We start from the raw sequence: 10,745 nt of genomic DNA, 5'->3' as shown, positions 1-10,745 counted from the left end.
TGGGTGATAGCTCTTCCCTAGTTTCTGAGCCATTATAAGACCTGTAAACCAAACTTCTTCTCCATCAGAGCATCATCAGTCAGGGACTTTCCTAGTGAGTTCATTCCCATCCCAAAATGCCCGTCCCCAGCCCCCACCAGTGTGGCTGTTGCCCCACACGTGACACCTGGAAAGCACTTTCTCCTAAGACAAGAAGGAAAAGGTGTTTTCTAGGTTTGTTCATTCTTGGGGTTCTCCATCTTCAGAGCTCCAGGAGAGGAACATAATCCTGATTTAGAGGCCTGCTGGGTTTATAGGGGGCCAGGAAAAAGGTCAGGCGCTCTACAGGGACTGATAGCCGGCCATAGTCCCAATGGGTGTATTAGCAGTCGTGGAGGTGATTGATCAGTAAGTAGGAACAGATACTATAGCAGAAGGGTCAAATTTGGTCATCTTTCCAGGGAAATAAATGGGAATGGTCCTTCTTAGCCCTTTTAAGTGGCTGATTTTGGAGGCTGAAAGTCTCCCTACTCGGGCTGGCTTTCTGGGCTCTGCTCAGTGATTCTTCCCTCTCTTGTTTGGAGGTGATTGAGATGGACCCAGACCCAGAACCAGCTCACACTGTCCTGGAGGAGAGCAGCCGTGAGGTGGAGCTTCATCTCAGCGCTGTCGTCGACTACGCCGAGTTCAAGCTGGATACGGACTCGATTCAGTTCAAAGAAACCTTGCTCTTCCAGACAAGGACATTCACGTGAGTGCTGGAGGCCAGGCAGGGACCTGCCTTTGCCCACCCATGGTTTTGCTTTCATTGCATGTTGCCTGTCCTCATCTGCTCGAGGACAAATCTGTAGCCAAAATAAACACAAGTCAAACCGAGACATAAGACCAGAATAAGCCTCTTGGATTGTCTCCGGGACAACATGTCTGCTCTTTAACTTCCAAACTTTGAAATACTTTGTCTTGGGGCAGCCCATGACAGAGTTGTCTGGAGAAGAAGATGCTCCTCAGCATAAAGAAAGGGGTGTCAGGAGCCCACTGTACAGTGTTACTTCTCTACTCACTTTGTATTTATTGGGCTTTTTCTTTTTTTTTTTTCCCCTCTCCTTCTTGCTCTTCAGTTTCCAGCTGTTCAATACAGGGAATGTGGCCCTGGAGTACACCTGGGTGGTGGTGGCGGTGGAGGATGAAAGGGCACGGAGCCATACTGGGGAGCTGCTCCCACCCAGACTGGACGGTAAGGCACTGGCTCTGGGTGGCAGCTGGGGGTGCCTGGGGTGTTTCAGTTGGTAACTGAGGGGTTGGGGAGAAGACCATGCTACTTCACCCCAAAACATGAATTACTTTTTCATCCCTGTTCAATCCTCTGCTTTCATCAGCATCTTCCCAGCTGCAGCTGGAGACTTTCTCCTTGCCCCTTCTCTGCCTGTCAGACCCTCCGGTGCTTGCTCTGACACTCTGCTCTGCACAGGAGCAGAGCCTGGCTAAGGGGAGAGACACGGGAGGGGGTCAGGGCTGGGAAAGGGGGACATCAGGGCACCTCTGAGACTGGGAAAATCGATGGTGTGACAAGTTAGTTGACCTGCAGCCACTGTCTGCGTCCAATTCCCCAGACCAGGGCAAATGCAAAGTCACTGTCTAAAATTAAGCGTCCTAACTTGGGCACCGGAGTGTTTGCTGCAGGCAGAGACCCTGCTCGCAGCAGCCGTGGGAGCTCAGCGGCGGGGCCGGGGCTCATTAACCTGCAGTAATGAGGTTGTGTCCAAGCACGTGGTCCCGTGGGAGCAGTGTGGTTCTGCGGGAACACAGGGCTGTGTGTCCAAGAGATCTCGTCAGGAGCAGGAGCGAGGAGAGCTGTCAGCCCTTGTGTTTCCTAGCACAGGCAGCTCACCTGATGGGCAAGGTGGGAGACCTCAGCCAAGGTCCTTGACGCCCTGAATGTGTTTAACTCCCTCCCCTGTGGGTCCTGGTGTAGGCACAGGGCACACTCGTGCTGAAGCTGGGCTGTGCCATTAGCTCTCTGGTCATCGGTTACGGAAAAGAGGAAGGAAGGAAAGGGTGTGAAGGACAGAGCAGTGCTGTTCCCCAAAGCCGCCTCTCCACCACGCACAAGCAGCACAACTCAGTGCTGTAGGCCCCAGGGGAGCAGGATTTAACACTGTCCTTGACACTGAGCACTGAGGCTGGCTGCACTGGGACGTGACAGCGCCCAGAATTTTCCCGGCTGCTGTAACAGTCACCTCTACTGTTGGTCCCTGAATGTGGTTTGAGAGTGAACACTGGCCACAAACCGTTCTGCAGGAGAATTTTGCGTCTAGCTACCCAGTCCTGGAGATGGGGAGAGTTTAAGAGCAGAGTGAAGCGACTGGCTTCAGTCCTGAGCCCATTTAATTTGCTAACAGATGTAGCCTTCCTGGCCATCATCCGAGCACCTTTACAGTGATGGTCAGTGGTGTGGTTTGGTTGAAGAAGTTCTCTGGGTCTCTTCTGGGCCTTTCCACTGTCTTTGCTGCCCCCATGCTGTTTTCCCTCCTGTCTGCTCTCACTTTCACACCTGTCCCGAGGACTTTGTGGGATTCCAATTTAGCAAGCAGTAACACAGGAGCGGAAAGCAACCTGATAGCTCTCCCTGTGTGATCTGCTGATGCTTGGCCACCAGTCTGGCTTGCGGCTGGAACAAGCTGGTCACTGCAGACCAACTGGCTGATTGTTTGTTCTCTTTGTCCCTTTCTGGAATGAGTTATGGGTCTGTCTGGGAGGACCACATATCCCCAGCCTGTGCAGTGTGGCCAGTACAACTTTTGTCCCATTACAGAGCATCCTTGGGACATTATTGCTCCTCTGAGATACCAGCCAGACAGGGTCAGTGAAGGCTGTGACCACAACAGAGAGTTCCATCTTCCAATAGAGTCTTCCTGGACTTGATTTTACCATTTTCACTTGGTCTTACGATTTTAACATGCAAGAGTTTGGCTAATTTCTTGGCTAATTTCTTGGTTGATAGCCATTGATCTTTAGCCACCTGAGAGACAAACGGGGCCCCTGGAAGGCAGGTGATATGGTTGTGCTCCCAGCATTGTTCCTTATACCAAATAGTTCCTTCCAGATGGTGTCCAGGGCTGGCAGTGTCTGATGTTTGCTACAGGACAGAGTCATTAATGTCCCAACTCCACCTTAGTAATCCTTTTTGCTTTGTTTGCCCAGGACCTTCATGGTTATGAATCCAACCAGTTCTGCGTACTCCTTCCAGTGGATTTGCCAAGATCCTGAAGCCCCACGAGAACAGGCAGCTTTCTTCTGCCTCGCAGAGAGAGGTCAGCTCCAGCCGGGGAAGAAAGCAGAGGTCTTCCTGGACTTGATTTTACCATTTTCAATTGGTCGTACAATTTTAACATGCAAGAGTTAAAACATGCTGCCTGCTTGAAACTATCCTTCTGTCTCCTGTCTTTATTTGACCGCCATGACAAATATAACGACAAATGGTGTCCCGTGTGAGGCACAGAATCACAGAATGGTTAAGGGTTGGAAGGGCCCTCTGGAGATCATCTAGTCCAACCCCCTGCCAAAGTAGGTTCACCTAGAGCATGTTGCACAGGGTCACGTCCAGGCGGGTTTGAATATCTCCAGAGAAGGAGACTCCTCACCCTCCCTGGGCAACCTGTGCCAGGGCTCTGGCACCCTCACAGCAAAGAAGTTCCTCCTCATATTCAGATGGAACTTCCCATGTTTCAGTTTGTGCCCGTTGCCCCTTGTCCTGTCGCTGGGCACCACTGAGAAGAGTCTGGCCCCCTCCTCTTGTCACCCACACCTAAGGTATTTGTAAGTGTTAATAAGATCCCCTCTCAGTCTTCTCTACTCCAAGCTGAACAGACCCAGCTCTCTCAGCCTCTCCTCCCAAGAGGGGTGCTCCAGCCCTCTGACCATCTCTGTACCCCTCCGCTGGACTCTCTCCAGTAGTTCCTTATCTTTCTTGAACTGGGGAGCCAAGAACTGCACACAGTTACTCCAGGTGTGGCCTCACCAGGGCTGTGTAGAGGGGCAGGATAACTTCCCTTGACCTCGGCCACACTCTTCCTCACACACCCCAGGACACCATTGGCCTTCCTGGCCACAAGGGCACACTGCTGGCTAACGGTGAACTTGGTGTCCCCCAGAACACCCAGGTCCTTCTCTGCAGAGCTGCTCTCCAGTAGATCAGCCCCCAACCTGTACCGGTGCAGGGGCTTATTCCTCCCAAGGTGCAGGACTCTACACTTGCCTTTGTTGAACTTCATGAGGTTCGTCTCCGCCCAGCTCTCCAGCCTGCCCAGCTCTCACTGAATGGCAGCACAGCCTTCTGGTGTATCGGCCACCCCTCCCAGTTTGGTGTCATCAGCAAGTTTTCTGAGTGTACACTCTGTTCCTTCATCCAGGTCAATGATGAATAAGTTAAACAGGACTGGGCCCAGTACTGACCCCTGGGGAACACCACTAGCCACAGGCCTCCAACTAGACTGAGCACCACTGATCACATCCCTCTGGGCTCTGTCATTCAGCCAGTTCTCGATCCACCTCACTGTGCACTCATCTAAGCCACACGACTGGGGCGTTTAGAGGTGCTGAGAGACCGCGGACGATGAGCGGTGACAGTGGTGCCCAACATAGCTGAGACAGGCAGAGTGAGCCTCAGGTCCGGACCACTGCAACAGACACCGAGAGAGGTGAGCCGTTGGGGACTGATTAATGTGGGTGCTAAAATTTCAGCTGAGTAAAATTCCATACTAACGATATTGATGCGCATACTTGAAAGGAGGGGCATCAAATATGAGGTGAATGCCCTGAGAACATTGCTGGTATGGTGTAAAAAGAATGATTTGCCAGCTACGGCCAGGCTGCTTTTGGAGTTAGTACGTGGCAAAGCACTGGAATGTCTCTCTTTGAGGCTGCCTCAAGAGGGGACAAGATAGCCACCGCGTCGTTGAGGACGTGGAGATTAGTTATAGACTCACTGGAGCAATTGAGGGTGGACAGAGAGGCAAAGGTGGCAGCTGAGGCGGCTACAACTGCTTCCACATTGACTTTGCCCTCCGCGCCTCCAGAGTCCCCCCCCCCACCGCCCTCTGCGCCGCCAGAGCCCCCCCCCGCCACCGTCCTCCGTGCCGCCAGAGCCCCCCCCCCACCTCCCATAGAACAGCAGCGGAACATTGATCCTTCTACCGTCCCATTACCCGAATCTGAGGCTGAGCCACCCTTAATAGATCTTTCTGAAGAGATGGAAACAGGACATAGTTGCTGCAGAGCCCGAGGGTCGGGAAAGTCAGGCGGTAGCGTGGAGGACTTATCCACGCTGCAGCCAGTCCAGGTTACTGTGTCTGGCCTGGACCTGGACAGGTTCTGGAGAAAATTAAGAGAGCACGCACTTGAGGACTGTGATTTCGGGGCCGCGTCTGCTATGGGTGGTGGGGTATTGGCTTGCCCAGTATATCGAGGGGACGGGAGCGGCCCACCAGAATGGGAGCCATTCAATTGGGGAGTCATTAAGGAGTTAAGAGCTACATGTTGCCCGTTGTCCCTTGTCCTGTCGCTGGGCACCACTGAGAAGAGTCTGGCCCCATCCCCTTGACACCCGCCCCTGAGGTATTTGTGAGCATTGATAAGATCCCCCCTCAGTCTGCTCTTCTCCAGCTGAACAGCCCCAGCTCCCTCAGCCTCTCCTCATAGCAGAGATGCTCCAGCCCTCGGACCATCTCCGTACCCCTCCGCTGGACTCTCTCCAGTAGTTCCTTGTCTGTCTTGAACTGGGGGTCCCAGAACTGGACACCTTACTCCAGGTGTGGCCTCACCAGGGCAGTGTAGAGGGGCAGGAGAACCTCCCTCGACCTGCTGGCCACACTCTTCCTCATGCACCCCAGGACACCATTGGCATTCCTGGCCACAAGGGCACATTGTTGACTCATGGGGAACTTGTTGTCCACCAGAACTCCCAGGTCTTTCCCCGCAGAGCTGCTTTCCAGCAGGTCAGCTCCCAGCCTGTACTGGTGCGTGGGGTTATTCCTCCTGAGGTGCAGGATCCTACACTTGCCTTTGTTGAACTTCATGAGGTTCCTCTCTGCCCAGCTCTCCAGCTTGTCCTGGATGTTGGCCTGTCTCTGTGAATTGTTCCCTTAGAGCTTGCAGTTACCTGCACATCTCTGACCACCCCTGACACCTTCAATGTCACCAGGCTGGTGTCTGAACAGCCCAATCCTGCCCTCCATCTCCATTAATCAGCATGGGAGCTGAGAGAAAGAGCTCACATGCAGTTGCCTGTTTTGTGCCCACCTGAACACCTGAGGCAAGAGGAATCCCACGTCCTGCGGGTTTGTGTTGTGCATGGGAGGGGGCTGAGTCCCCTTCTAGCCCCAGGACTACAAACCCACAAATGAGATGCTTCTATTGACTCATCTGCATCCCCTCCCTTAGCAGGGGTAACGGAGATCCCTCCTTGTCACGGTCCAGTTGTCCTGTGTAATGATGGGACAAGGAAATGTCAGTTTTAGACCTCACTCTGTCTCTGAGAGGAAAAATGACACTGCTGCAAAGAAGTGTCTCTTGCCAGCTGAAGGAAGGAACATCAGTGATTGCTTCAGCCTGTTTTGCAGCAGGATCCCCTGGAGCCCCAGGGACACCTGGAGGGAGCCCAGAGGGGACAGAGGAAGAGACACCTTGGGCTGGTCCCTCTGCTGCTGAGCTGGGCTGGGCTCCTGGGGTGGAGGGAGCTGAAGGCAAGTGGGCAGCGCTGTAGAGAGACAGCTCTGCCCAGGAGCAGCTCCTCTGCAGAGCGCAGCAGGGCTGAGGGCACTGCCTGCAGGCAGCGAGGGGAGAGGAGTGAGGCAGGGAGAGGTTAAAGGCAGCGTGGGGTGGGAGGGTGCTGAGAGCTCACTAGGGGAGAAATCTTCACAGCCCTTGACATGGTAAGTCTCTGGCTGCAGGACAATGCAGGTGCAGTTCCTGGTGGGATTACATGCAGCTGGTGCATCCCACAGTTTAGAGGATCTGTCAGGATGTCTCTCACAGTATCTCTGTTGTAGAGGAAAAGAACATGCTCCAGAGCAGGGCTTCCCTGCTGCACTGTCAGAGGGACAGAGCATGACATCTGCCTTCTGCTGGGGACAACTGCAGGGGTGTGTAGCCAGGGGTGCCCAGGGCTGTCCTTCAGAGCAGGGTCCCTGCACCCCAGGGGTCTTTGTGCTGGGGCAGGGACTCTGCTGCCTGCGAGGGTCAGCACTCAGCCTGCCCAGGGAGCTCCCTCTGGTGCTGCAGGGAGAAGCTGTGGGTGGAAGGAGTGACCCCAGACAGGGCAGGGTCCTTCTGCTGTCGAGAGGATGCTGTGTGGGCCAGGGCTGCTCACAGCTCCAGAGCAGCACTAGGAAACTTCCAAGGGGATGTTTCAAGAGGAAGGTTAAGGCAGGGTTTGCTATAAAGATAAAGAGATTTCCTGAGTCTGTGTTTTCAGTTTCCAAATTTGAGGGTAGGGGACAAGAGGGGGAGTGGGGGGAAAGAGAAAGAGAAATAGAAACATGTTCTCAAGTTTGAATAAGTCATTGAGACTCCTGAGCTGTATCTTTGAGTGGTCAATAGGTCTGCTAGGAGCCTCCTAAAGTGCCTTCAGCCACTCCTCTGCCCATGGACAGCAACAGCATCAACTATGCTGGACCCATCAGGGTGTTCTGCCCTTCTGAACCTCCAATCAGGACCATGCACACAGCCAGTGCCCTGCAAACAGGCAGGTTTGTGTAGGTGAGTGCACAGAGGTTGCAGTGGAGTCTGTGAGTGCTGACAGGGAAACACCTCCCGGGGGAAGAAATCTCCAGGCATCAGAGATATGATCTGGGAATGAGAGGAAACTAAAACCAGAAATGTTGTTGGAGAGAGAGTTCAGAAAGCTCCGTGTGACCCCCTCCAATGCAGACCCCTTCCTCTGAGCAAGCCCCCTTGCCTCCTCTCCCACCCACCAAAACCTCTGCCCTCAAGGCTGTGGGGTCCAAGGCATGAACCCCCTCCTGTGCAGCCAGAGCTCCAGCAGAGCCGTGGTGCAGCTCTCCAGCCACATGCCCAGTTCCCTCTGCAGAGCACAGGGGCTGAGAGCAGCTGCCCGGCAATGCTGGTGTGTGGGAGGTGGCGTGCACAGCTGGGTCAGGGTACCGCTGTCCTGAGGGCCCGCCTGCCCTGAGGGCCCGCCTGCCTCTGCCCTGGCCTCTCCCAGCCACACCCTCACTGTGTTTTCCCTTGTTTCTCCACTTGTCTCTGTCATTGCTGTGGTTATTTAATTCTTGCTGCCAGGCTCTCTGGGGAGGTGGAGTTTCAGCTGCAGAGTCACACACTGATCTTGTGGGTCCTTTCATGCAGGGGTGTCCATGGGAACAAGTGTCCCAGCTTTCATCTCACTTGTGGGATCTGATCAATACAGTCTGTAGGGCTGGGATATGAGCTGACTCCTACTGAGATGCCCTTGTTAGGACTCTTGGCTGTCCCCTTGAGATGTCCTTCCAAGCTGTGAGCTGCCCTCAAGGATGCAAACCTATCTCTTAGCACCTCTGTTTTGTCTTAAAGCCCCAAGGAGAATGCAAAGCTTCTGTAACTGAGGAAATGCTGGTTGGTTGGTGACATAAAGCATGAGTGTCGTGGGCTGGAAGTGGGGTGCTGAGACCTTGAGAAAGGGTGAGGCACTTAGTGGTCTGCAGTGGATCCCTCTGCTCTCAGCAGCATCCAGTGATATTTCAGGGTAACATGGGATTATGATAAACCTCCATGTCAGAAAGGTGCAAGCCCACAGAAACTGGGAACTTGATGGAGGGACAAACCAGCTCCCCTCACTCTGCACTGAGCCACAGGCAATCCTCTTGCCTCGCAGGACTTGCTCTGTTCTCCCTGAGTGCAGCAGAAATGCTGAGGGTTTCTGACATCCAAGAATACTCACCAGGGCAGATGGAGGGGGAGCTGTAAAAAACCTAGAACTCTTAAAATGCCTTCTGCCCTCCCTGTTCCTTAGCACTGGGGGTGCAGATGCTGACAGGCCGTTAACAGCAGTTTCATAGGACAAAGTTGACCACCAGGACCGGTCCCTGCCCCTACCCCCTTCTGCAGAGCAGGGCTGACTTATCGAGAGCCCATGGGCAGATGCCCTGCTCTTCATTGTACACGCGGCCAGCATCAAACAGGGCTCCAGCCACAGAGCTGAAGGAAGGTCTCCTAGGAAAACAAAAGGATGTCTGTGTGTTACAGGGGGGGAGAATGTGGGAAATGGCTTTGATTTTTGCTTAGAGAATTCTCCCCTAACTTGTCACTGTCTTTTTCTCCTATGACAGGTCCCCATGCCCAGAGACACCAAATGTCCAACAGCAGCTCCATCACAGAGTTCTTCCTCCTGGCATTTGCAGACACATGGGAGCTGCAGCTCTTGAACTTCTGGCTCTTCCTGGTCATCTACCTGGCTGCCCTCATGGGCAACGGCCTCATCATCACTGCCATAGCCTGCGACCACCGCCTCCACACCCCCATGTACTTCTTCCTGCTCAACCTCTCCCTCCTTGACCTGGGCTCCATCTCCACCACTCTCCCCAAATCCATGGCCCATTTCCTCTGGCACACCAGGGCCATCTCTTATGCAGGATGTGCTGCACAGGTCTTTTTCTTTTCCTTTTTGATTGCAGCAGAGTATTCTCTTCTCACCATCATGGCCTATGACCTCTATGTTGCCATCTGCAAACCCCTGCACTACGGGACCCTCCTGGGCACCAGAGCTTTTGTCCACATTGCAGCAGCTGCGTGGGTCGGTTGTTTCTTCTATGCTCTGCTGCACACGGCCAATACATTTTCACTACCCCTCTGCCATGGCAATGCTGTGGACCAGTTCTTCTGTGAAAACCCCCACATCCTCAAGCTCAGCTGCTCACACTCCTACCTCAGGGAAGCTGGACTTGTTGTGCTTAGCCTCTTAGTAACATTCGGCTGTTTTGTTTTCATTGTGCTGTCCTATGTGCAGATCTTCAGGGCCGTGCTGAGGATCCCCTCTGAGCAAGGACGGCACAAAGCCTTTTCCACGTGCCTCCCTCACCTGGCCGTGGTCTCCCTGGTTATCAGCACTGGCACATTTGCCTACCTGAAGCCCCCCTCCATGTCCTCTCATTCCTTGGACCTGGTGATGGCAGTTCTGTACTCGATGGTGCCTCCAGCATTGAACCCCCTCATCTACAGCATGAGGAACAGGGAGATCAAGGATGCAGTGTGGAAACTGAGGACTGGATGTTTTTCTGAAGCAGTAAAGCCCATCATCTACTGCAGAGCAGTGATAATGTAACTCATTACAGGTTCAGTCTGTCGTCCATATTTTTTGGTGGTGGTGGTGGTTTTTTACTTGTGATAATGTTGTCATCCCCTTTCTAAATCACTATCTTTTCTTTTCTGACCAAGTGGCTGTGGAAATGACGAGCCGTGCTCCCTGTCTTATTAAACAAAATTGGACCTGCAGTGACTCTTTTCCTGAGATCCTTTCTCCAAACCCTTTTTGGAGCTTCAGGGACAGTTCCTGTGTGCATAGGTGGAGGGCAAAAGAGTCTCAGCATGACAGCACTGCCAGGGATCACCAGCATTTGATATTCCAGAGCTGTTCTCTTTCCACTTCCACACTCTCTGATCCCTTGCGTTGGTGTAAGGCCTGAGTACTCTGGCAGCTTGGTCACAGTTGTGCTGCATGGTAGTCCTGTGACCACAGGCAGGGACAGGCCACGAGCACCTCTGTGACAGAGCTG

The 10,745-nt window shown here is 53.5% G+C and overlaps 1 protein-coding gene across 1 annotated transcript; it reads left to right on the top strand.

The window, feature by feature from the left end:
* The first annotated feature begins 572 nt into the window (after window positions 1-572).
* LOC137672061 (olfactory receptor 14I1-like) lies at window positions 573-10,294 on the top strand. The gene is made up of 3 exons (XM_068416013.1): window positions 573-730; window positions 1,098-1,213; window positions 9,303-10,294. Exons 1-3 carry the CDS (start codon window positions 573-575, stop codon window positions 10,292-10,294), a joined length of 1,266 nt encoding a protein of 421 aa, XP_068272114.1.
* The last annotated feature ends 451 nt before the right edge of the window (window positions 10,295-10,745 follow it).

The sequence above is a fragment of the Nyctibius grandis genome, chromosome 19 (assembly GCF_013368605.1).
Source record: "Nyctibius grandis isolate bNycGra1 chromosome 19, bNycGra1.pri, whole genome shotgun sequence".
Taxonomy (NCBI): Eukaryota; Metazoa; Chordata; class Aves; order Nyctibiiformes; family Nyctibiidae; genus Nyctibius; species Nyctibius grandis.
The sequence above is the reverse complement of the archived record's forward strand: the minus strand, read 5'-3'. Positions and strand labels throughout refer to the sequence as shown.